This window comes from Nesoenas mayeri (genome assembly GCF_963082525.1).
Source record: "Nesoenas mayeri genome assembly, chromosome: 1".
In the NCBI taxonomy this organism is placed as follows: Eukaryota; Metazoa; Chordata; class Aves; order Columbiformes; family Columbidae; genus Nesoenas; species Nesoenas mayeri.
In genome coordinates this window covers 123,224,627-123,252,443 of record NC_137541.1, presented here as the reverse complement: position 1 = coordinate 123,252,443, position 27,817 = coordinate 123,224,627, and the positions used below count along the sequence as shown (strand labels likewise).

Here is a 27,817-nt window from a genome sequence, read left to right as displayed (position 1 = left end):
CAGCCTCTAATGAAGACCCGCGAAAACAGTAAAACACAACCAGAACGGAGACACTGTGAACACTTTGGGCAGAGGGGCTGAACCTGCCTATGAACAGGCCACACTCGGATTCAGAGGGCTACTGGGACATCTGACCAGAAGACTGGCAAGATCAGGTTAATAGGAACTGTATCGCTGCCCAGTTTTGCAGTTTTATACGCAGCCAAAGCAGCTCATCTGTTAGGGGAAGGAATTCTCAGTGGCTAGATGCTAACCTCTGCCTAACCAACACTTACTTCTTAGGCAACAACTTGCCCTGCACCTCGTATTTGCAGAGGTCTAAAGTTTTCACAACCTTATTTTAAACTATTTTCTAGTACATCAAAGACCACAAGATCTGCGTTTGCCCTTGGCTTCCTTAAATCTCTGTGGAAATGACAGAGAGAGAGGAAAAATACCACCCTTCTCTTTCTCATCCTTTTCTTTCCTTACAAGATAGGAAGAGTCTAGTTTCCTGCAAACACAGAATTGATACGGTCCCTTTTCTATATTTTTCTCATTTTCTTTTTCTTGATGACAAGCTATATAATTACTTCTTTTTTTTTTTTTTTTAATGCATACACTACTATGCTGTACTTACCTTCCCATTTTTTGACAAAAGGACCTGACAGTATTCGCATAAATCCAGCCAGACAGATCAGCTGAACTGAGAATTCTTCGAGGACTTTGTCAACTGCGCTGTCAAATTCAGCGCGACTTTCATACAATTTATGATCAATAACCTGTGGTAATCCAAAAGATGAAGAAATATGGACACGGTGTTAATTTAATATAAATGTCTTAAGAGCACAATTAAATGGTACTCTGAAATAATAAACAAAAACCAAGTAAATCTCAATGTGTGGCTCCGGTTGGGTGCATATACACAGCAAGAGGAGCAGTTCATAAATACATGCAGCTAACAGACAAACATGCAGTCTTTAGTCCTATTCACACAGTGATTACGAAAGTAAATATGAGTTTTATTTGATGAGGTCCCAGCAGCATTTGGACACAATTTAACAACGTACATCCGTAGATCATGAAGACAACCTAGAGTCTTGGAATTACTTCACTCAGTTTAATACCCCTGACAGTTTTAAGCAGTTGAACCTTGGTGAAAATTATGTTGTAAAACTTTGAAAGAAATGCTAATCACAAACTGATAAACCAGCCCTTACTCCAACAGGTCAATATAAATGAGTAATGCACTTTCCATCCAGGATACATCCCCCAATTTAAAGAATATAGCAGTGCATCCATGGCCTTTCAAATAAAAGTACCTGTTAATCCTTGCCAGATTTACCATGGTGGCACTTTTAAATATCACAAAATGGTTTTGAAAAAACAGAACTGGTTAGCTGAAAAGGCGGCAGAGGTCCCTAGAAATAGAGCCCAGCTCAACACTGGGCTGAACTCTGCCAGGAACTACCAGGTACTGACTGGCACAACGCGCACTCCTCAGTGCCTCTGTTTCACCACTCGCTCTCCATCTTAACCACTGAGACCATCATCTCTCCAAAACTATATTTTTTTCCTCATTATATGTTTGTTCTTCCCCTGCATACCACGGATATATTTTACTTGTGATCTGCGTGTACTCCCAAATAAAAAAACCAGCAGCGCTAACAATCAGATCCTCCCCTACTACACAGGGGCCCAAATCTTCCCTATGTCTCTAGTTATCAGTGAAAAGTGACTGTGAAATGCTCTTAAGTCAGAACAATAGCATTTCACATGTGTAATGCAAATGGCTACACAAAGGGCAAAGCAACCAGTTGTCACCAGATCCCATGACACTAAGGGAAATGATGTTTGCTTTGAATGAATCCTGGAGAGCCTGAAGCAATGCCCAGGGAATCGGTGGAAGGTCCCATCGAGTCTGCCCTCCCTAATTCATTCAAATGAACTACCGTGTCTGTTTAGCATGTAATTTTAAAATCAAATTCAGATGAAATAGCTTGTTACTTTAGTGCAAATGCACTACAGTTAAATAAACAGGAAAGTTTAAACCGTAACTGTGAAAGTTTTGCACTGGTTTAATATACTGACTGTTCTCAAAACCATCAGGATTGCTGGCAGCAGCTCTGAGGAGAAAAGGAATTGTATTTGTTTCCCATGTTAGATAGTTTGCCCCAGGGCACAAGTTCATCACAGATCAAAAAACCCAGACCACTAAGCCATCGTGTAAAACCACCTCTTACCCTAGTAAAACTCATTATCTCACACTACCTCTCCACTGCAGCCAGAGCTAAAGATGGCTAATTTTGAAAAGATGAGAAATACATACCCTTGTAGGAATACCAGCTCTTTCCGCTTTCCTTAACCCCTCCACACCAGCTTTGTTAGAAACAACAAGAACTATTTGTGCAAAACTGGTGGGCTTCTTTGTGCTATTTATGAGGGCTTCCAGGTTTGTGCCTGTGAGTGAAAAAATAATGCATGAATATCAAGTTGTTCCTGGAGAATAAATATAGTTAACAGCTAGAAGATGTTTTAAATAAGCAGCAATGTGGGTGAGACCCAACCCAGAAAACACTGATGTTAACAGTAATCCTTTTTTAAATTGATCTTACTGGGAACCGAATTTGACAGCTGGAGGGCTTTTACTAGCAGTTAAATTTGTAAACTGTAATTTATGGAATGGGAATGTTGGTCTGTTTCTTAGCAAGTGAGAATGCTGGAAACCTGGGGAGTGCCTATATGGCAAGAAGAAATTCTCATCTATTTGTGAAATACTGCTGCTGGCCTGATAGTGAAATGCAGTGGTTGCTCGAATCTGTAGACATGCAGAAATTTTAGATAAATGAACACAGATGCAATTCATAGTCAGTTTGCAGCAGAGTTTAAAGATCATTCTGTTTGTGACTGAAATTAACCCAAGGGCAAAAGCTATTCTGCCTGTTATTGAAAGCCTGTTAGAAGCCTGTCAGAGCCCTCATGGAGAACTGCCAGGACTTCAGAGATTTTTAAATCTGAGCTGAAGTTCCTTTTTCAACAGTCTGTTTTACACTGTAGTAAAGAATATAACTCTCACCTGTTCCAGAGATAAGGACAGCAACCTTCACTTTGTTTGTCTGGATTTTGCCTTGGATATGGCTGTGCACAGACAGTGACCTATTTGCTTGCAAGGCTCGAAGCAGATTATGGACTTTAACATGGGCAGAGCCTAAACATGTCCAAGAAAAAAAAGAGGAAAAAAAAAAAAACAACAACCAAACAACAAAAAAGCAACATGTAAATAATGGGAGAAAGAGAAAGAGGAGAACAGCACCCATGAAAAGAGATTAGTCGCACTTTACGTCTCATTATTTATTTATAGTTCTACCGGCATCTGACATTGCTAAGCACGTGTTCTGTGAACTAAGACTGAAGTCCTGAGGACTGCCTTTTTAATACACTGTGCTAAAAACCCATGGAGGTGCCAATTTAAGAGATTTTCAGCTGACCTTCATGGAGACTCACTCACCAGCTAAGGAATTTACGTCTGCATTTTTTTAAAAAGGAAAACAAAACTCTAATAACCTTTTTGAAGGGCGACAACCTTCCCGATCAGCCAGGCTGTCTCGTGTCTCTGTACGTCCTTGAGGACCTGCTGAGCCAGCTCCTTCTGAACTACCAAGACTGCACCGATCCCACAATTAAATGTCCGAGTCATTTCCTCCTCAGAGAGGTTCCCTTCTTTATGGAGCCAGCAAAAGATTTCAGGAATCTTCCACGTAAGAGCATCTGAAGAGAATTGAAAATACAAGTGAAGAGTGAAAATCACTACCAAGGGACAAATACTAAAATTGTTAGAGCATTAGGAGGCAAGATCTGGATGGAAAGCACAGACTAAGTCCCACAGCAGCATTAGCTTGAGTGAAACTGGCTTCCATGCACGGAAACAGGATGTTTTTTCCTTCCATTCTGAACAAGGCTTGAGAGTAAAAAGAAGTATCACTCTGGGAGGAAATTAATCATATTGCTTCACTGCAATCCGTTAATCAGTAATTCAAAACAGGCTCTGAGGCAGTCTTCAGAAAATCCTTTTTGAAGGTGACAACTCTGCTTCTAGAGGAACTATTGTACCAGAACAATAGCCTTAAAAATTGTCACAAAAGTCTCACACTGTCCCCAGTTCCCATGAGGTAAGGATGATTTACAGCAGCATGAGAAATGCTTCTGTACGAGCCACTGTAAAGAAACTTCAAATACAGTAAGTTTCTTTCTTGTCATGTTATACTTAAAATGGTATTATCCCTATTTATATATACCAGTGTCTACTGTGGATCACTGTTTAAGTGACAAGTGGAAGAATGATTTATATGCAGTTCTGGAGTGTAAAACTCAGTATTAGTTACCTTATTTTATTCTATAACCCAATGAACACTACGTAACCTATAGTAAGTAATCCACCTTTCCATACTACACTTTCTCCTTAAGTGAAATACTATTTCTAGCACACCTGATGAGATTGTGGTGAGGATTAATCAAGGTATGCTGAAGATCATGAGATGTGCCTAAGCTGTAAACTATATTTGAATGCCAAGCAAGGACTTAACAAATGTAATTTAATTAGCAATAATTTTGCAGATTATTGCAAATGGTGACAGCTCACTTTGGCTTGGTTTTGAAGTTGTTCTGGTTTTGCAAGAATGGATAGAGTTTCCTAACAAATCCAATTCAAAATACCACCAGGGCAAGTTAATTCAATGGGCAGCAGCCTTAAGACTACAGTATGCTTTGACTGGCTCTGTTTCAGGCACAAGGAGAAATTCAGCAACAATGAACAAAAAGCAAACAGATCTAGAGAAGCAAGTCCAGCTCTTACAGCGCAAGTCAGTTGACACGGCCCCATGCACACAGGCTTCTGCCTCAATCCACATTAACATGCAGGTATTTCTACAGCTTTTATTTTTTATCTCACCTAAAACGACACCAAAGGACTCTGGGAGAACTCTGGGGATGTTTTCTAGCAAGCCCCCTCCAGTGATGTGGGCATAGGCTTTCACGTGGCCTGAGCGCAGGATGGGTAGCAAAGTCTTGCTGTAGATCTTAGTTGGGGTTAACAAGAGATCTCCTGTAGATGTAAGAGGATGAAAGAAGACCAGCTACAGCACAGAAAGAAATGTTAATCAATAAAAAATTGAGGAAATCTCAACATATTAATTTGCTGGATACTAATGAGCATCATGGTACAGAGAAAAACACAATGTTCTACCCTTTTTTGCATATAATTAGTCATTTATTCCCCTCTCTTAATTTCTGTCTCACATACGTGATTCACAAGAGAAGAGAACACAAGAACATGTCAAAGAACTGAATAACTTTTTAGTGCCTTAGAAAAGCTAGCAAAGCAAAGGCACAGACAAAACAAATGTGTGGCATCTGCCTGTTCAAAAATTCAAGTTACAGTGCAAGGAACTTCATGATAAATGGTACCTAATGTCTGATCACCGGAGGCACCAACTGGAGAAGAGAAATCGAACGATGACTTCTCGACAATCTTCCTTACGAGGCTGTACCCATTGCTGTGAACACCAGAAGAAGCTACTCCAATAACCACATCTCCATCAGCAATTCTGTCCAGCTGCGGCAGCATCTGCCCTCGCTCCACAGCACCAACAGCAAAGCCAGCCAGGTCGTACTCTCCAGGTGGATACATGCCTGGCATTTCAGCAGTTTCTCCTCCTGTGGGAACCGCAAAAAGAGAAAGGGGGTGATGGAAAACCTCTGGGACCAGTAGGCCTACCCATGTATGCAGATGAACTGTTGTCTAGGCTATTATCTATTATCCTCTTGTTTTGTCCCCTAAACCATGCTTTATCTGGCTGATACATCCTGTCTGAAAAGATAATTTTCCCAGCATGCACAGAAAAGCACAGCACTGCTCAGATGTTATTCTCTCTAGGTGTATATATACACCATACACAGAACCCGAGAGAATGTCAGGAAGATGTGCCAGGGGAGGTTCAGGTTGGACATGAGGAAAAGGTTCTTCCCCCAGAGGGTGGTGGAGCACTGGAACAGGCTCCCCAGGGAGGTGTCATGGCCACAAGCCTGACAGTGTTCAAGAAGAGACTGGACAAGCCCTCAGACACATGGTGTGAACTGTGGGGTTGTCCTGTGCAGGGACAGGAGTTGGACTCGATGATCTTTGTGGGTCCCTTTCAACTCAGGACATTCTGTGATTCTATACTGGCCCCCCACTTCTCTTCAAGGATAAGCTGATGGTCTGCACTGTTGAAGACCTGTGTCCCGCCTGCCTCATTCAGTGTAGAGAAGGGAACTTGCTATGTTTGGCACATGAAATGAGCATTTACTAATCACTCCAAAGTTTTCCAGACCTCTTCACACTGTCCCATCACATACCAGGGAGAAACTTTCCCCAGATATCCTCACATCCATCTCATTAGTCTCCTTCAAACCCCTCCACTCGTCACGATGTCTATAAGAAAACAACTGGACAATGATTAAGTTGCCATTATATTATGACCTCTGCCCAAGATGTTTTTGCTTTGCACTCACAAGGTTTCATCCAATACAAAACTCTTCTGTTTCCCAAAAGTGTTCCTGAAGGGGTTCCAAATTTACCTGAGTGATGGTGGAAGCTGCTCTTGTGCTCAGTGCTTGACACTGCACAGTACGAGATTCTCTGGAAGCTTTTCCAGGTTTCTACATTACATTGCTATAATCACCTTTAAAATTGAAGTTCATTTGCTTAGATATATTAATTTAAGTCTGTACTTAATAACGTTTGTGCTAAACTAAGCCCGTAGATAAGCCTTTCAGTCCCTCACTGTCAAATGGTGTGACGAGCTTAAGGCAGTTGAGCTGAATATTCAGTTATTGCAGAAATGCAAGGTAGGAATTTAGGAACATGCTTCAAATTAGACTTTTATGAGATGATACTATACAAGGGCAGATCTACATGCTATGTGCATGCACAATGCAGCCCAAACTGAAATTATTTGGATGATCCAGGTGACAGAAAGGCATTTCCTTCTTAGGTTCAGAGTTACTGCATCACCTCTGTCCCTTCTTTTCTGAGAATGTCAGAAGTTTGGGGAAGAAATCATGGTGGTTTTATTTATGAGTTTGGACTTATTTTTATATTAGCACAAAAATATATTTACTAACCAATTTACAATTTTGAGAAATTATTCTCTGGTAATTAATTTACAGCATCCAAAGCAATTCGTAGTTTTAAAATCTTCCAGTTGGAAATAAAATCTTGAAATCTCAGTAGGCAGTTTCCTACCAAGATTTCACATAACATGTACTTATGCTGAAGTATGAATGGTTTGATTATATTTGATAAATGGAGAGAACACATTAAGACAAATATAAAGGTGACTAACAGTTCATCCAGAAAAAATTAGACCGGAACATAAACAGCCTCTTGTTCAAAGCTTGCAAACTACCTCAAAATGACACACCCCCACTTAGAAAAGCCTTCTGTTACTAACTTTCTTAAAGAATTGGGAAAAAGGAAAAAGCTACAGTATTACTAATTATAAACTGGTACCTAAAGTAAGACACTCCAACTGTCATTTTTAGTTTCAAATAAAAGGCATTAAAATATATATATATATATATGGTAATTCTCCACTATTGTTTTTATGAAAGAGAAGAAAAACAAAAACTATGTGAAGAAGCTGAACTTTTGGAGATTCATTGCTTTAAAATGTAACCCTGTGTTGTACTCCTTTTATATACTAAAGACTTACACAAAAGAATGTATTTTTCACTGACCTAGAAATATTTTTATTGAGTTAAACAGTTTTAATGCTTTATTTTTCAAGAAGCGAAATATTATGTTGTTTTCATGGATAACTAGATTACTGTATACCAGAATACATGCACAATTTGTTAGTAAAATGTATTATGTACTTGTATTCTAGGGCTGAAAAGGAAAGTGTTTACATTTGAGTCTTAATATCTTGACATGCGCTGATCTTGGTGAAACGAATCGTCGACAAGTCTTCTGCAGACACGTAATTTTGCTATTAGTTTTGTAACTAACAAAACTTGCTTTCTTCTATGTTTCTATCTTGTGACTAACTTCTGTGTCTTAAGTAGTGAGCTCCAGCTGAAGCTTTTGCTGCACACATAAGGACATTCTGTGACTTTCTAGTTTTGTGAAGCTTTTGGGAACACAACAGCTGTGAGATCTCTACCTTTCCTGTCAAATTTGCTCAAAATTGGCCAAGAGGTTCAAAGGACAATATGTACACACGCAGGGACATGTGCATGCACAGTAACATGTATCAGTCTTGTTGCCTTGAGGATTTATTTAGGATAAAGGATAAAAATTTAAAAATCTATTTGGCATGTCTTAAAATTTGCTTGAAAAGTGACAAGAATTAAAATAAATTAATTGTTAGTTTTCTAAGTAGCTGTTAGAGTTACGAAGTTAAATGAAAAGATACGTATAAGAAAATTGATATGTAACTTCCTGAGCTAATGGCAACATTTATACCATCTCCTTCCAGTGGGTAGAGATGATGCTCTCTGAAAGCAAAGACATGCAATGCTTTGGGTGTTTTTCACTCCTCTAAGATTCTTCAATCGAGTAGAAAAACAAACACATTAAAACCAATTATAAAGAGATTGCATAAGATTTTTCATGTCCTTCAAAGAAAAGTGTCCATACCCAAAAGAGCGCATCCTGCTTTTTTGCAAGCTTCGGCTATTCCCGCAATGACACCCTGAGCCACTTCAACGTCGAGTTTGCCACAGGCAAAATAGTCCAGGAAGAAGAGAGGCTCTGCTCCTTGGGCCAAGATGTCATTGACACACATGGCAACCAGGTCCTGACCTATGGTGTCGTGTCTCTTACACACTTGTGCAATCTGCAAAAGACACAGCAAGAGAAGCCCTTGGTTAGCTCTGAGAAACTGAAACCCAAGCAGAGAGTTTGCCAGTGGAGGGAATCGAAATCACGTTGTTCCTCTAGATGCTTGTTGAGGAACAGCTTCATTTATAATCATTTCTGTGAGCCTCTCCTAATTTTTTATTTTAGGAATTGTGACTTTCGTAATTGGCAAGTACAAAAGGCACTTTAGGGAAGGAGACAGAACTGGAAAGGGTTTCATTGCAGCTTGTGTAAACACAATAGCAACTGTAGAAAGAAATGTTTTTCTGCATGAATAATCTTTTCGAGGGTGGAGATTCTACCTTAATGAAATGGAGTCCCTGATTATGTACTTATGATTAAAAATGAGTTATTTTAAGCATTGTTTCACGTATGGCTATTTACACGCCAGAATTCAAAAGTAGATTTAATTCCTTTTCCTGAAGGAAGGCAGTTTATTTTTCTTTCCCTTTTTAGAAAGACAAATAGGTATTTTTAAGACAACTGATGTTTGCTGTTAAAACATTAATGATGTGATTAAGCATTTTCCCTGCTGTGCTGTTTTCCTTCCTTTACATGGATTTTCACATTACCTTGAGTTTTGTGCCAACACCATCAGTTCCAGATACCAAGACAGGATCTTTGTAACCAGCTGCTTTCAAATCAAAAAGGCCAGCAAAGCCTCCAAGTTCTGCATTGCAGCCTGCCAGCCAGAAAACAGGAAAATACAGTAAACTTTTACTTTCATGGGTTTCTCCAGGATCTCCAACACAAATTCTCTCTGATATCTGTCAACATGACTTTGCTTTGTCACCAGGAAACTTCTCTGACATTTAGGGCCTGTTCACAGAGGCATGGGAGCTCCTAATCCTCTTAAGTTTGCTTTGTCTTACTTCTTCATTATTAACTAAGGCTAAAAAAATCTAAAACTTTGTGATTGAACGTTCAGTATTTACTGTGCCTGATATATTTCCCCTTTGCACTTAGTATTTTTCTGAAAAACAGGAAAGGAATTGTGGTAACAGGTTGAGACCCACTGCTTTCTAGGAAAATATGGTAACTAGGCATCTTCCAACTTAAATTTCTCCTGTCTTTATTAATACTGCTACTTAGAGTATATTAAGACTCCTTGCTTCTAAGACTGGTTATGATAGGTAAGTATGGTAATCTTAAAATTAAAATTGTTTAAATCCTAAGAGGGAAACAAACATGAGTAGAAAATACTATGAATGCTAAGAAGTGACTAGTACTATCAGTGTGTGTATGTATACATGATTTTCTCTCTACGTATATCTGTTGTTGTCTGAAAGCTCTCAGTTAATTTGAAGTTAAAGGGCTACATGACTAATATTTAAAATACATGACTAATACATGACTAATATTTAAAATCTATAAAATTTATCACAAGGACTTGCTAGAGCAAGATGTGCATGAGACCACAACAGAAAGAGGACAAATTGATTCTGTTTCAAACAAGCTAAAGATGTGTCTTCCACATACATCTCAAGAAATAGATAGTGTCTCTGAGGAATTCTAAATCTTGTACACCTTTCTGAACATTTATCTACAAAAATTGCATAGTTCACTGTGCAAGAATTAATAATCCAAGTAATGAAAATTAGCACTAAATTGTAGGATTTTTGCTTGCATTTAACCTTTCAGAGCCTTGAACTGTATTCCCTATCATGCTTAACACACATGACATTCAGGAGATACAGTTTCGAGTCATTTTGAGAAGAAAGTCTGTAAATTCAACGAAGCACATTTTTAAGAAATCACAGGTGTTTGCTTACCACAGATTTTTTTTTTTGTGTAACCTAGGAACACGTAGAACACATAAATATGAGCTTTTAGATCACGATCAAGATGAAATGATAAGCCTCATGGCCATGAACTGACTGAAATAGGACAGAAGGTACAAGTCTTACCTGACCTTGACGTGGCTGCAGCTAGGGGTTTAATTTTCTGAACCAAAGTATTCCCTGCTGCGATGTCTACCCCACTGTTCTTGTAAGTCAGGCCTCTGAAAGATTATTAAAAAAATGTTATGGCACTTGATTACTAAACGCACAAACACGTATTTTAAAACAATATTTACTGCTTTACATCATTGCATCACTGAAAGGATTAACCATGCAGAATCCTATTCTGCTGTCAAGTCCCACCTTTTTCCTGCCTGTACAGTAACTTTGCTCATATAAAATGATTTCTAAGTATGGCAGTATTCATTTCAGGCAGGCGCAGTGGCTCAAAGGTTAATCTTTTTGCTCTCTGGAACTTAACATCACGCATATACCTGGAGATAGGGAGTATTATACCAAGGAAACAGAATTCCATGGATTTGCACCACAAAGAGTTTGCCATAAGCAGTATTCAAATAGTTCCAATTATCTTGAAAATAGCATCAGAGCATCAGTATCATCATACACTACCCAGTCAAATACCAAGACAAAAAACAACCAAAAAGGAAAATGTAACTAGGTAAAACAGGTGGAATAATGGCTCTGATTTTGCAAGTTTTCAATATCTGCTCTGGATACTGAGGCATCAGTAGTATAGTTCTTATGTTCAAATCAAAACGTATAGAAAAATACACTGCTAAATCAGAACACCTCAGCACCGTGCAGGATCAAGCTCAAGTTAGCTTTTCCAAACAGAAGCAGCACATAAATCAATGGTTCTCTATGACACTTTGAGGGCTCTACAACTCTAACTTAAATGTTGCCTCTCCTTGTCACCTGGAATGATACCACCACAAAACCAACCGCACCTCTTATTTACTTAAGTGGACTTTGAATTATATTTTTTTAAGTTTATTTAAAAATAACTAAGTTCCTCAGGTCCATTTTAGCAACCTAGAAAGAAATGTCCGTTAGCTCCTTTCATATATATAGATATCCATACAATTCAGAAAATACCCTTACTACAAACTGGTGTATATAAATTGTCTGTCCATATGACTGACTGGTGACATTAAGTATCATATTTACAGAGGGACCTTTTCATTTTGGAGACAGTGAGTTTAATGACTTTACTACTAGTTGTACCAAATGCATCCCACTCCACTTAAGCAATTGTTATTTCTACACTGTCAGTGGCAAGAAACAGGGTACCCAGTGCTCCCCTATTTTAGGTTCATACCTATTTTAGCTCTGTTATTGTTGTTTTTCAGTATTACGTCTAAATTCTAAGGGTGAATAATAAGGACATGTACAATAAAACAACTGGCTGAAGAGCCGTGGTACCACTAAATGACAAAGATATCTGCACTCACATTATATCACTGCTCAAAAGTTTGCAAGAATAAAATAATTATAAGAAGCAGCTGCTCAGCCTGTGAATATAAGTCAAGGAAATAATAGCCTGAAATAACATGAGACCAAACAGACCCTTTCAGTCTGAACGCAATCAATATTTCATGTTTTAACATTATTTTTAAAAGCACGGTATCTGATTTGGCTCTTTAAAATAGTGTAAAAATATTTTTTGTTAAATAAATATTCTGGATATTTTCACAAAGTGAAAGGCACAGGACTTAACCCCGCAAAGGTGCCAAGAGGAGGTGCACCCCCAACTTTACAGAGCAAACCATTAGCCTTCCTTTACTGTGTGCAACACAGAGTCCAGAGTGAAATGTGCCTGACTCTGTGTTCTTCCAATTTTAGGATGCCTGAGCAAGAGCTGGTGCAGACTCGAGGACAGTGAAACAGGCTCTGACTGTAAACAGTTCCCAGGAGTCTCCTTAACAAGCCAAGGATCCTCCCAGCATATGGGCACTCTAATCAAGAAACTTGCTGCCTATCCCTCAGTTATTTAGAGAACTGTTCATTAAAGAACCACCTTTTCTTGCCTCACACAATTACTTCATTTTTTCCTACTACAATATAAATAGCAATTATAAGTTTTCATAGAAATTTCTCAAAAGATGCACAGAAGTTCAGAGAGAAAGAAGACTAGATATAAACACCTTTCTTCATTTAGTAAGTTTATTGATCATAATTTTACAGGATACTAATTGGTATACACTGTCAGCAAAAACGAAACACTAATATGCTTCATCGACTACAAAATAACCCATTATCAAAAGTTTTGTTTTGAGTGAATTGGAGAATAGGCAGGCAGATATGCTTCATATTAGGTAAAAATGCGTCTAAAAACCTGGAAGAAGCTCTCAATAACAGAGAGACAGTAGGACACACTGCTTTAAAAAGAAACACCTGCACCCACATCGTCTCAAGACTGTTGAACTGAATACTATGAAAACAAAAAGAATAATAAAGAGGTGAGATAAATTCTACCCACACTGTTAGCCAGCTATTCCATTAAAATGTATATTGCAACAAGGTAGGTGTTTCAAGACCATTTTAACCATTTCTAAAGACTCTAAAATGAACCAATAAAATTTTGTTCATACCCACAGTTCATTATATTAATATTGGACTTATGGAGAACAAAAATCTATAGTAAAGGCTGTGGTTTAGAGCCTAAGAACCAGAAGTTCACCTTCCATAAAACAGACATAACAAAGACAGCAACGGCACAAGTTACTCCTATGTGCTGGTCACTGTGGTTTAGCTCAGACTTGAAAGAACAAGAACATGGATGAAAAAGCCATCGAAAAGCCTGTTCCTTCCTCAGCTGGTCTTGGTTATATTGCTCACAAGTATCAGAGTTAAAACTTGTCTAGAGTTATGCATAGTATCACCATCAGTTTATTAATGTAAACTAGTAGTGTCTTAAATCCCTTGTATGCCAGTTATTAATGTTTCAAGTATTTCAAATATCTACCTGGATTGTCTCAGGAAAGCTATAGCCCGATAACCAATGTCCCTTCTATAAATGGCACCCTTGAAGTGTATGGCTGCTACTCCATTGTTGGCTTCCTGCAGCGCTGTCATTAGATCCTCTTTAACAGCCGTTACCGTAAGGACTCTTCCTCCGCTAGTCACCACTTTGCCATCCTTCAGGGCTGTGCCTGCATGGAACACCTCCAATCCCAGTTGCTTAGCCTTAGAAAGTCCTGTGATTGTTGTTAAATAAATACAGAAAAAAATAATTATTAGAACATTTTCTATTAAATTACAAATTAATAGATATTCAGCATTTATTGACTGTGTCTAGAAACCACAAGCAAATTCTGTGTGATTATTCTGGGAAATAGGAATAAATTTGTAAAAACTACAGTTTGAGAAGACAGGTCTCTACTTGTATGCTCAGAGACACAGAAAGAGGTATTTAGCTGAAATATCTGCATACAACACCTAATTCCAGCGGGATCTTGTACAGCACTGACATAGAGACTGCACAACCTATCTGCGTCAACATTTTGTAATAATCAGTGATCAACCCAGAACTACTTTACTCTAACACATATTAAAGAAATGCTACAGAACTTAACAATACAGTGCAGAGATGCTATAGGTGCATTACCAATAAACTTTGATGTGTGAAAATTCAGTTTCTTCCTGACCCTTAACCACAAGATCTACAGTTTCTATGAATCTGAGGTACACTGATTCACCTTTTTCTGGCAAAAGAGAGAACTGAGAGAGAGCAGGAGAGGAATCAAGGCTTCTGCAGTTTCTCCTGCTATATTTACCTGTTATTTCCAAACCCTTGGGATATGTTCCTGGATACCCTTCGCTAGCCATGACCACAGTCACAGCTGCACTGTCTTCGAACCAAACTGGCATGGAACTAGACAACTTTTTATTGACAACTGCTTGCATAACTTCATACAAATCACTTTTCAACAGCGGAAGAATTACCTACAAAAATACACAGTAGCAAATTAAAGAAGGCAGCGTACATATTCACATTTTTTTCATGAACTTTGAAAAACACTACTGCAAGTTTAAAAACAACATAAAGTACTTTTATATACTATATTCTCACACATACAAACATACTGTTCATAATCTATGTACTTTTAAAAATACTCTTCCTTGAAGATAAATAACTTCTATGGGTAAAATAACTGCTACAGAGGGACGGGAAAAGGCAGAGGCCACATAATCCTATTCTGTTTTGTAGAATGGAAATGAAGGGTTTTGTTCCACTTGTCAACAGGGAGTGGGGAAAAGAAGTGTTCAATTCTTTGTTAAAGTAAAAAAAAAAAAATCCAACTCCAAAAAAGATAAGAAAGTACTTAGTTTCACTCAAGCTTATCCTTGCAAGGCTCATATCTGAGTATAACCTGCTGAAATTGTCTCTGGAATTGAACAATTTAATAACAGACCTTCTGGCTTGAATAAATGAACACAATATTTTAAATCTCAGTGCAATTAGCTAATTACTCATCCAAAAGTTAGTTAAAAATAATGGTATGTGGTAACGGAATTTCCTCCTCCCATAATGACAAACTGTACCTACCTACAAAATAACTCACCTGACATTCTGGGTCACCAAATCTGCAGTTAAATTCTAGCACTTTAGGTCCATCTTTGGTAAGCATTAATCCAGCATAAAGCACACCTAGAATAAAAAAAGTATATGAAAAGCTATCTAGGCAATGGCATAGGTCATTTGTTTTGAATCTATTCACAACAGTGTTAAAAAAGGATGCCACCTGTGTTAATTTAAAGGTAGAATGTTAACACTTTAGAAGAGTTAGAAGTATATCAGACAGAAATAGTTGTGGTTACAATTTTGCATCTTATTTTCAAATGTTGACCTTTCCGTTACAGAATCACAGAATGTTAGCGATTGGAAGGGACCTCAAAAGATCATCTAGTCCAATCCCCCTGCCCAAGCAGGAACACCCAAATGAGGCTACACAAGAATGTGTCCAGGTGGGTTTTGAATGTCTCCAGAGAAGGAGACTCCACAACCCCCCTGGGCAGCCTGTTCCAGTGCTCTGTCACCCTCACTGAGAAGAAGTTTCTTCTCAAATTTAAGTGGAACCTCTTGTGTTCCAGTTTGAACCCATTACCCCTTGTCCTACCATTGGTTGTCACCGAGAAGAGTTCTTCCTTCCTTGATGATTATCCACAATTAATGAAACAATACCCATTTATTTCAATGGACTCTAAATCAAGCCACTGATACCAAACTCAGGTTCCAAATAGATCAAAGTTATCTTCCTTAACTTACCGTATGAGTTAGGCCTATAGAGAGGACAAAGTGAAAAATATTTCTTTCTCCTTGTGCTTAAAAAACCCAAACTTTTGTACATACCAAAATAGGGGACACCTTCTTTCCTCATGCCATCAACAGTTTTCTGAAGAATAGTATCTCTTATTTTCTGCAGTAAATCTTTAGAAATCTAATAAAACACGATCAGAAAATAGTGCTCGTAAAAAGAGAGTGAATGATTTTTCCTGCTGTGATGTCTAGCATTTTTAAGAGATGAGCAGAACATTTGGATGCTCTCTTGCTCACTCCAACACATTTCATACAACAAAAAGCTAATATTTTTTTTCTCTCTCCTCAGACAACATACCACAGCACTAAAACAACCATCTGCATTTCTTTATACACTTTTCCATGCTTAGATCTACATGTGCAAGCAATCCCACTGGCTTTACTGGAAAAAAAACACTTGCACAGACATACTGACCTTTCAAAGACAAATCACAGTTGGAAAGTAGGGTGAGCAATGATAACATTTTATTCAATAAGCAAATAAATAGCATTCTATAGGAACAAAACCCATACTTTTTTTGAACTTAAAGAAGAAAAATCTCTGGCCGTGACACAGGTGAATAGAAAGCAAAGTAAGTCCCTCTTGCAAATAGCTCCTTGCCAAACAGAAACCAAACTACCTTGAGGTACACAGCAAGTGAACTAAGCTCATTGTTAGCTTAGTTTGGCACAAGATAAAAATGTGGTTTTAAGCACTTATTTCCAAAACAACACTTAAAAACCAAATCAAAACGCAAGGTTGCAGAAATAACATTTTCACCTTTATAATGAAAGGTAAATCAGTAGAAATATCTTCCTCTTTGGAGAAACAAATTTAAGCTACGTACTTTACTTGACAATGTCTGTGTTAGGAAACTACATCTATAGGAGCCCACTCTCTTCACCCTCCTGTTTCTCATGGTGGAACTAAACGTTCACACATGCTTTCAGTACCAGAGCTGTAGTACATCTTTAGTGAAAATCTTCTTGCCAATACATTTTTACCTGAGGTGTTGGGGAATAAGCTCCCATCCCTCCAGTGTTAGGGCCTTCATCTCCATCCATTAATCGCTTGTGGTCCTGGGCTGGAGGCATGGGTGCAACTGTGATGCCATCAGTGAAACATAAGCACTAGAAAACAAGTAGAATAATTAAAACTCAATTGTGTGATTAAAAGCACAAAAAGTGCAAATATATTTTATTTTCAGTGTTGCAAATGGATATTTAAGAATATAAATTCTGTCTCCCTGAAAAAACAAACTACAGGATTCTAAACATTTCCTTTTTCCCTCAGGGAACAGCGCCTCAGTTTATATGACCTTCCTACAGAAATTATCTTGAGTATAACATACAAAAAATTATAACATCAGTAGTTGTACTGAAATGAAATACTCATAAGGTTAAAAAAACATTTAAAATACTCCACGATGGAAGCTACATCTGCCCTCCCTCTTCCTTCCCCCTACTCTGGAAGGAAGGCATCACATTCCTTTGAAGATTTCCTTTTCCTTATTGATAAAACTATTTACTTCTGAATTATTTATAAATTACTTATATACCAGATGCTTTTATCTTCAATATCTTCACAATAACAAGCCTGCTGGCATCTTCTGTAACTGGATGAGGGTGTTCACTGTCTGGACTACCACTAGCAGTACTCATAAAAACGTTTTACAATGCTAATTAAAAAACAAGCAAAGATTGCCCTATGAAACCCCAAAAAGTCAAAATATTAAGATACTGAAAACTACAGTCATTTACAGAAGGTGAATTATTTTGACAGGCAAAGCAAGCAGTATGTTTTCTTCATTGGTGTCAGTCATCATATGAAAAAACCCTTTAAACTGCATGTTTATATTATTGTGTTATATCACAGTAAGTCTGCCAGAATTCTAAGTATTAATGAAAAGAAATACATATTTTCCACCAGAGAATGAAGACCTGGATAACCCCTTAGTTTCTGGGAAGGTCAAGCCAACCAGGAAGGAATAAGGATGACCAACAAGTGCACGTCTCATTTCCTCATATTGGGCAGCAAACCAGACTATGCAAAGACTGGAAAGAGTTGGAGATGATCGCTTACTTTATAAATACCACCACCTTCAAGATGAATGTTCACAATATCCAGCATAAGTCAATTCCAGCTCCAGAACTCGGGAACCTGAGCTGGTACTTGGCTGTTCTATTTCATGTGATACAAGTGTCAAATTCCCCTGCCACCTCAAAACCTTTAATTCTCCTTTTCTCCTTCACACTCTGCTAATTAAATCAGATACACTTTTTTAAACAAAGGACCTGAACTATCTTAAAACATAGGAAATGTTCCCTCTTCATCTGCAGAGTAAATGAACACCCTCAAAACATTCAACAGCCTTTGTCTCCAGGTCATTTGTCCCCACGTGCACTCCCACATGGCAGTATCTCTGGTGACGAGACTGGTTAAATTGGATCCTGCCTGTGCCTGCCTGAGCTGATCGCTCCTTTGCTCCAAAGGAGTTTACTGCTCCCTCATGATGCAGTTCAAAGTACTTTATTCCTCAGCAAAACTGATTAAAGAGTCTCCATCCTCCCTGACTTGCAACTACTCCTTGCTCTGATTCAAGCAGTGCTGGGCTCTACAATCAGAACAGAGAAAGTGTGCAAGGTGGTGGTGTTGATTTCTTTGAAAAACGGTCTTTAGGTTGTAGCTCCACAAACAGGTAACTAGTGTGACTGAATCAATGTCAAACAGCAGTGCAGAGGTAGCAGTATGGAAGGGAAGGGATATCTTACACTGTCTTTGCTATCAGAGAAATCATAACACAGAACTGCACACTCAGTGACACTCAACATCTTTAAGGTTTGATTTATTTTTTTTCCATGTTGCAACATCTGATTACTGTTTGAATTATTTTTCTCTAATTTGCATTATTTTAACAGACTTCAGGAAGTTTAGTTCTTAACACAACTGTCTTTAATAATATAATTTTATTTAGAAACAGATGACTGTGTTTAATTTAAGTAATGAAATCTTACACATCCCTGCTGTAGGTATTTACATAGCGTTTCCTAAATAGTTTAGGACAGGTATAATCAAAGTGCTAGAGTGAGATGCACACTTACAGAAACTTCTTCTCCTTCCAGAAGTTCTTCAACAACAACAGTTTCCCCAGCTGTGCCAAAAGTCTTATCCTACAGTAAAACCAAAACTCTTTAGTTCTGTTTCAGTTATTTTAAACTATTCAGAATGCAAAAAGAAAAAATGATTTTAATACAGAAAGAAAAAATGCAGCACAGTTTTGAGACTATTAATCCATTCTCCACCCTGGGTGTGTCAGCAATGGCAAAATCTTTGCTCCTCTTTTCTGTGTATTCTTAAATAAATGCACATTTTATGCTTGATTGTTTTCAAACTGTAGATGATATTTATGAACTACTGAGCAATTCCTTATGCTTTATGTTCTGAAGTTGCAGCCATGATACTGAGACTAATACCAGCGACTGCCAAGTCTATAATCAGAACTCCTACTTCATAAGAAAGTACAATTCTATAGAATACATTGGAAGGGGGCAATATTTTCGTATTCCAATGCAATGTTTTAACACTGGCTGCATATTTAAGCAATTAAGAACAACCAGTCCACACTAACAAGATAATTTTGTGGGTCTATAAGACTCTCTAACATACATGGTTTTTGTTCAAGACACTGAGCCATATGTTAAGACATATATTTGTCCAATAACTACACATACACACCAAAAACGTGAGTGCAGAGCCTATATTCTGACTCTTGAAATACAAGTGTGTCAGATAACATGTATGAATCAGCACAGCTCCACTGAATTGTAAGATGCTGTGCTGCTGACCACAGCTGAGGAACTGACCTGTATGTGTTTTATTTTCTAGCTCTGTGCTCCTGACTGTTCAGACGAAATTGCTTCATTTTGCTCCTCTTCAGATTTTGATGGTACTTAAAACACTTGTTGAATATTCTACCTAAATACATACTTAACTTGAAATAATTCCACTGGAATTTTGCTGCGCATTTAAGTGCTGTGTGACTGTACTCCTAAAGCTGATGTTGCTTGGCAAGATCCAGCTCAATCACAGTGTTAATATTACAACACTGTAGTACCTGTTTGATTGCAGCAGTCTCACATGCTAAAAACAACAACAAAAAAGCAAATCCATATGGAAATAACTGTGGGTTTTATTAAGAATGATTTTATTTTAGCCAACAGGAATTATGCCTAGAAAGCATATCCTGCCTCAAGCAATAAACATGACAGAGCTTCATAGCTGTCCTACTAATGGGTAAAAGATTTGACGTCTTTTATCCAAATTCCTATTCCACAGAAATAAATAATATCTTTGAGACTCCGAGGTGGCAAAGACCTTTTTTTTTCGCGAGAACTGCTCCAGTTAGTGCGTGACATTTCTACTCACCTGCATGATTTCGTTAACAGCTTTGCAGGCTTCTTCCTTGTTTGAAGCCACAATTACTCCTTTGCCAGCTGCGAGGCCACTGGCTTTCACAACTAAAGCAGGGAAGTTTGCACTTCAAAGACAGAGGAGAGGGATTCAACAGTAAACAACTGGTATTGCAAATATATTTCATAGGCATTTTGAACATTTCAACATTTGAAAGATGAAAACAGTTACCAGTTTTCACAGCTACCACTTTACTCATTGAATAACACGCAAATAAAAAACAGGCTTCTGTTGTTATCCTATGCCTGTAAAGGATTTCTGCTTCCTGTTTTTTCCCCACCACTGAATTTCATTACTGTTCTGAAAGGTTGTTTTCCTTTTAATAATTTACTGTTGCATCATTTTTGCGTCACCTGGATTGTATTCTGATGATCAGATCATAATTTGCTGAGTTAAGTCTCCAGTGCAAAATGGATATTTGTGGCAAAAAGGTACAAAGGAGGCAGAAAGTTTGACTATCAGACTGCAAACTGGGCTTCCACAATAGGCAATTTGAAAAAAAAATATAAACTTGTCCTATATTCTCCTGTAAACTGAACACCAAACTTTGCTTTCATTGAAGAGCAATAAATAAGGAACTGCTTAATTATCAGACTTATTGCAGCACGATAGTGCCATGTTAGATTATTCTTTAAAGCCTTTACAGGTGTTCTATTACAGCCGAGAGTACTGATACATTAGTAATCATTTGATTGTTTTGCCTACCTAGCACATTGTACATTGCTGTAAAAAAAAAAAAAAGATTTCTATTATGATGAGAATTTTACCTGTTAATAAAGCTACATGCTGCTTTAGGATCAGTAAAAGATTTCCACCTCGCAGTTGGGATCTCGTGACGATCCAAAAAGGCTTTGGTAAAGCTCTTACTGGACTCCAGCTGAGCTGCCTTTGCTGTTGGACCAAAACACCTTACTCCAGCTGCTGTCAAGTCATCAACAATTCCTGAAAACGACAACACAAAAAAATGTTATAAATCACCAGATGATTTACAGGACTCATTTAGTCCAAGTCTACAGATGCACTGATTTGTTGGAACAAGTATGTCTGGAATGATAAGCCTTGTATTTCTATCCAGTGCCTATTTTACCAGATGGATGGTAAAAAAGATGCATTCTTCACTGTAATCAGGAGCAGATAACCCTGCAATATCTGGGATTAAGATCTGCTGCATTTGGTAAGAGATGACCATCCCACCTTGTTTTATTATAGCTTTTAGCTAAAAAGTCAACATTAGTCTTTTGCGAAGATGACAATTCTTTATCATAAAATTGTCAAGGTTTATAGATTTTTTTTTTTTACCAAGTCCCAAGTTATTATTACTTTGAAAAATGAAAACTCCATAGGCAAATCAAAACTCTAGTTAAGGTTCCTATGTGGAAACACCTTGATACCTCTTTTACTAATACCACTTGAAAGGAAATTGAACATTTAGGGACATTTTAACTGTGATATTGCACACACAATACCCTTCAGAAATTCATTTTCATCGCAGTACAATCCCGAATTTCAGGGAAACTGCCACAGAGTATCTATCTCTATTGAAGACACTCAGACACTGTTGAATGTTGCACAGAAGACGGGGACTAAAATTTACTTTTCTTCCTAAAATATGAATGCTATGATCTCGTCTTGCTTTCTCTTACCAGCAGCAAGAGGAACCTCTGGACCAACCACAACCAGCCTGATCTCCTGATCTTTGCAGAACTGGGCAAGTGCAGCATGATGGCTGACTGAAACAGCTGTCAAAGATAAAAAAAGGGAGGTTAGACTGCATTCATTACTCTTGCATAGCACTTATTTATCACATAATGCTGAAGCAGCATTTTCGCCAGTCTCACACTCTTGAATGGCAGGTCACTGTGAATCTGGAAGAGTGAGGCGTGCACTAATATGAAGACTCACACGCGAGGCTTGAACCAAAACACACCACCAAACCCCCAAGGAAAGGCTGCAGGTTGACATGTGCTGTCAATTGGCCTTGCTTTTGAAGGTGAGAAAAGAAAGTTACAGGTTCCCCCACACTTTGGTAAGTAAATGGTTCTCATCTCCAGGAACATCCTGTTTGCCAGCAAAAGAAACATCACAAAGGATCCAAATGAAAAATAACTTGCAAGCAAAAAACAGATTTTTATTTTCAGCCAGTCTCCTCCCTGAGTAGGGTCACCGTGAAGCTTTACATATTTGTGCCAGCATGGTGTAGGGGGTAGGAACAAGTGGGTGGTGGCAGGATTGCAACTATTTTCTTTTCTTTTTTTATTCTTTCTTTACGTAGTGCCAGCTAAAAATTGCCACGCTAAACAGTCGTCCCACTGAAACAAAGGAGAATCTGAACATGTCTTCCTACAACAGGCTGAACTTAACAAGGGCATGTGCTGTACTTATGGGTAAAGATATTTGGTCTTAGACTTTTAGGACTGTTACCTTTCCATAAACAAACATTTAATATGATAATACTTGGAAGGCCAAAAAAAAATCTGTATAAACAAAAAACAAGCTTGCACGAAATACAATAATGTCAAGTCTTATGATCAAAAATTTACGCAAAAGCAATGCAATCCCACTGCTTTTATCAAGAATAAATAAAGCCAAGGTCTACAGAGGATGGGAACATGAATCCAAAGAGCCAAAAAAGTGGTGACTTGGCTGCCGCTGCAGGGAGGAGATTCATACATCAGGGCATGAAGCCGGCAAAGGGAGAAGGGTACGGCAGAGCACAGCCGGAATGCTCTGCTTCCAGTTTTGCCTGTCATCTCCTGCAGGTGACCGTACTGGCAAGAGTGCCAGGAGCTGATGGTCTCTTCCAGCTAGTTCTGGGGAAGCAATGAGAGAGAAAGGAGAGGCAGTGATACAGCTGCTGGGCGCACAGACACGACTTGGTGTTGGTGCCCACAGCGCCCTTGCCATCCCATATTGAATAAATTGCCTGCTTGCACAGAAGTGGTCATTTCTGCCCAAGCGATGGCATAAAAGCAACTATCTGAAACCTGCATTTTGGCTATAGATTTGCCCCATTTGGGTGGAGTGGGGGAAAAAAAAACAGACCAAGCACTAATAAAAACCACCTAACAGTTCAATTATTTTGTTCCACCAACCTTTTTAAGGACAAGTTAAAGGCCTTTGAATTCCATGTGCAAGTTATCCCAGTTGATTTCTGGCTCACAAGAGAGCAAAACCAAAAGCATAACACACTTGGCTTTAAAGTACTGATTAACATAAAGGTCAATATTGTCTTTCAGTCCCGTGGGGCTGTTGTGCAAGCAGCTGGAGAACAGCAGATCCCGACCAAACAGAGTGGGAGCTCTGGTGGGCAAGTGAAGAGGGATAATCCCTATTCCCCATGAGATTAAACCATGCAAAGGAGAGCAGGGAAAGGAAAGGAAAGGAAAGGAAAGGAAAGGAAAGGAAAGGAAAGGAAAGGAAAGGAAAGGAAAGGAAAGGAAAGGAAAGGAAAGGAAAGGAAAGGAAAGGAAAGGAAAGGAAAGGAAAGGAAAGGAAAGGAAAGGAAAGGAAAGGAAAAAGGAAAGGGCCTGTAAGGTGATGGCACCTTTCATTCCAAATTGTCTTGCTGCAAGTCTGATCTACTAGTGATATAAACAGTGAATATGGCACAAGATTTACTTTATGCAGAAATGTCCTAGTAACAAATAGAAAAGAATAAATCACACTGTTAATCCGTAATTTTAACTTTTCCCCCGAAACATAATTTTCCTCAGCATGTAAACTGAAAGGGGATATTTTTGTAGCTGTGTTCCATTTCTCAAAACAACAGCTAAACATTTCTTTTGAACCAGATGGAAGGACCTTGGATCAAGGTTTTCAAAGCCAGAGCTCAAAGTTAAGAGTATAAGTTACACTGAGAGCTAAAATGGGATGGAAGGAGGTGTCAGGATGCTCAAGTCCATTCACAGACATACATATGTCTACTTCTGATTTCAGCAAGCCATTCTGTATGCTTCCGGCACCAAAATTGCCCTGCTAATTAAATATAGATGGAATATAAACCTAAATTTAGCCACTTAACCTAAATCTGTCTTTATTGTCAAAAGTGATTACTGGCTTGAATTAATCATGAAAACTTTTATTTTTTTAAACTTAGATATAGCCAAGGTTTGAAGGATTTAAGGATATTTATAATTTTAAGATCGTCTTCATATGTTTCATAAATCATGTGAGAACCAGAGTTACAATTCTAATTAAAGGAAATCTCATGAACCGTGAGGGAAGGATGAACTTTCAGAGCCAAATCTTGATTACACCAAAAAAAGCAGAAAGTTTCACAGACAGTGTTGCCCAGGCTCACACAATGTAACAGGGCTCACATGCTTCTGTAAAGCTGTTTTTTGTTTTCTCCTGAGTTAAAATCTAGACCACAGTGGTAGGACTAAAATGCGTGAGCAGATAAGACAAATAGTTTCCCTAAAAAACAAAGAACTCTTCACAAATTCTAGATTCTTTCCATCTCCTGGTTGACTGAGGATTTCTCTCCCAAAGTCCATGTGAGCCCATAGTCTAGAAAAAAAGATTTTAGCACACACTATAAATTTCATGGACCTGGCTCAAGCATTATTATGCACATGCTGAAATATTTTCCACTGTTGAGAGTGGAGGATTTTTTATGGAATAACAAGGTGAGAGAAAAGCATGGCAGTTTTTAAAAGAAACTGCTTGCAAAAAATTACTGAAATTGACATTTTGCAGGCCATACAGGCTGGCATTGACTCTATCTAGCACAAAGATAAAGATTTCTGTTTGACTTTCTGGGATGAAAAGGAAACGTAGACTTCCCTGTCAGACTCTTCCTTGGGCCCTCTCCTCAGAGACTAAATAGAACAAAAAACTACTTATGATACTGTGACTAGTTAAAGAAATTAAAGACAAAGTTCTTTAAACAGCCTGTAATTAAGCATTCCAATGGAATTAAGTATGATAATTACCTGCTACACAGGAATCTGATGGGATTCATGTTTCCACATGACATGGAAGCAAAAAAAGGTTTTACGTGCAAATATGAATGTAGAAAATTGATGTATATAATTCATGTTCACATGCATACTATGTTAACCTTAATTCCATGTGTTATCACGTCTTAAAGTGGAAACTTAAACTGATTGTTTAAGGTACCTAATTCAGAATCTGTTATATAAAAGATACAAGACAGGAATCTCTTGAGTAATAATCCTGGGTTTTGTACTGATTCACTATGTACCTCCAGGCAAGCATCTTAGAACAGTATTTTTTATAGATGCAGTATGTAATTTTGGATGCTCAACTTGAAATACCTTAAGCCTGATTTCTCAAAACTAATAACTATTAATAGTTTCAATTATAGCTAGTCAGAGCTTAACATATTAAGCTACGAGCTAAAAACAGGCAGTCAGTACAAAGAGACAAACATTTGAAAATAACCTTAACTTCTCAAGGTCACTGAGACAAAGGAATGAATGTTTTTCTACGGTTGAACGTTTTAGGTGAGAAAGTATTCTCATCAAAGGCTGTAGGGATCACAGGGCTTCAATGCACTTCTAAGAATATAGTAGTGAATTTAATATTTTAGGCACTGGCACTTGCTTCAGGCAAGAGAAACCATCAGCCCTTTCCAGCTAGGCGGCAGGAACCACTGCAGCCATCCCAAGAAGTATTTCCAGAGGGATGTGCATCAGGCAGATGGAGTTTTGGCTGCATCCTTCACCCTTGAACCCAAAGAACTAGCTATCACAACTGAGATCACGTAAAATCAGTCATAGTTGCACAAGGTCTATTTCAAATGTCCAGAACCTTAAAAAGTAGCAATAACAATAATCACATTAACAAATCCATGAATGGAGCAGCATATTTGTTACCAAATTTAAAACCAGCACTTTTTACCTGAATTGGAAATTTTTCCATTGTCAGCTGTTCCTGCATTCCCTGGAGCAACAAACACATGTTTTACATGGGGGGACTGGGCCAACTTCCAGGCCAGCGCATGCTCTCTCCCTCCACTGCCAATCACAAGCACTTGGTCAGCCATTAGTCTGCATAAAACCAGAACACAAGCAAAACAGCCAGAATTAGGTGCGTGAGGTTAGGAAAGCAAGAGCTTCACAGACTGCGGTTTTAAGTGCCAGGTGCAACGCAACTCCTAACAGAGGTGAACGATGTCACTTTGTTTCAGGCAATGATATTTCTGTAACGGTTTGCTGTTTTTTTTTTAAAAAAAAAAAGAGAGAGAGAGACGTACATGAAAATGGATAACTGAGTTTATCAGATGTGATATAAACTAAATGTCAAAGACTGAATCGCTCCAGAACACAGAAGTAACCTGCAGGGCAAACCATCCTTGTTTTCCTTTAGTCATATTGGCAACTGCTCCAAGTCTGTGATACAGGAAAAACCCTCATGAATGATTAAGCTGTGATTCGTAACCTATAGTAACTCCGGGAGAATCCAAGCCTGCAAAGGGCAAAGCCCTTCTGACGAACTAACTGTGTGAACACAGTATTACAGTGTTGGGAAGCTGAATAGGACCACTTCAGACTTTTTAGAGGTAATATCTGAAAGAGCTTCAGGAAAAGGAAAGGCTAAGAGCAATCACAAAATGGTTGGAGTTGGAAGAGACCTCTGGAGGTCATCTAGTCCAACCCACCTGCTAAAGCAGGTTCACCCAGAGCAGATCACACAGGAATGTGTCCAGGTGGGTCTTGAATGTCTCCAAAGGAGACTCCACAGCCTCTCTGAGCAGTCTGTATGAGACAGGGAAATCAAGTTCCATCTCTGGCTTTTCTTAGCAGAGAACAACCACAAGGCAAACACCAGGAATCATTAATAAAGGACCTCACTCTGAGAAGGTACCACAGGACAGCCACTCCTCCCTCCCATTCTGCTGTGTTTTAGAAAAACACATCAGTGCTTTCTTGGCTTGCAGAAAGTGGCTGTATGACTGAAGGTTGCAATTTCGTTAGAAACTGTCCAAAACCTTTTCAGCAGTTTGGAAACAAAATGGTCACAAAAATGAAAGGAACTCTCTGTGTCCTTCTCCGTGCGTGTACACATAACTTAGACACATTGGCATCATGTCAATATTACAATTTTTATTTCAATCAGCTTTGAGAGGTAGCCTTTGCTTTTTAACACATGCTTACTTCTATGTGTATTCTCTACATATTTACTGATGTTGGTCACCTAAGAATTGCTATCCTGACAACAATACCATACAACTAGCAAGGCTTACGCTGACAAAACCCAATGGAATTCAGAAAATAGTAAATAAAGAAATAAAGTAAGCACATGATTTATAAACAAGTACACAAGCCTTTATCTGGAGCTACATGAAAAGCAAAGGCTAGCCTCCTAAACTATTCAAAGAATAAGCTGTTAGAGCCACATTA

At 38.4% G+C, this 27,817-nt stretch overlaps 1 protein-coding gene across 1 annotated transcript in view; it reads right to left on the bottom strand.

Annotated features, from left to right (window-relative positions):
- GART (phosphoribosylglycinamide formyltransferase, phosphoribosylglycinamide synthetase, phosphoribosylaminoimidazole synthetase) overlaps positions 1-26,460 on the bottom strand; it is a gene marked incomplete at both ends in the record, with an annotated part of 30,432 nt that extends 3,972 nt beyond the window's left edge. Inside the window, 19 exons of the mRNA XM_080360703.1 lie at positions 620-761; positions 2,309-2,439; positions 3,056-3,187; positions 3,544-3,747; positions 4,928-5,080; positions 5,443-5,691; positions 8,657-8,855; positions 9,451-9,560; positions 10,786-10,880; positions 13,646-13,877; positions 14,457-14,625; positions 15,246-15,331; positions 16,034-16,121; positions 16,985-17,110; positions 19,082-19,150; positions 20,406-20,517; positions 21,218-21,392; positions 22,094-22,189; positions 26,316-26,460. Coding sequence (XP_080216829.1) covers positions 620-761; positions 2,309-2,439; positions 3,056-3,187; positions 3,544-3,747; positions 4,928-5,080; positions 5,443-5,691; positions 8,657-8,855; positions 9,451-9,560; positions 10,786-10,880; positions 13,646-13,877; positions 14,457-14,625; positions 15,246-15,331; positions 16,034-16,121; positions 16,985-17,110; positions 19,082-19,150; positions 20,406-20,517; positions 21,218-21,392; positions 22,094-22,189; positions 26,316-26,460 — 2,713 coding nt within the window. The remainder of the gene's footprint in view (positions 1-619; positions 762-2,308; positions 2,440-3,055; positions 3,188-3,543; positions 3,748-4,927; positions 5,081-5,442; positions 5,692-8,656; positions 8,856-9,450; positions 9,561-10,785; positions 10,881-13,645; positions 13,878-14,456; positions 14,626-15,245; positions 15,332-16,033; positions 16,122-16,984; positions 17,111-19,081; positions 19,151-20,405; positions 20,518-21,217; positions 21,393-22,093; positions 22,190-26,315) is intronic.
- Between the last annotated feature and the right edge of the window lie 1,357 nt (positions 26,461-27,817).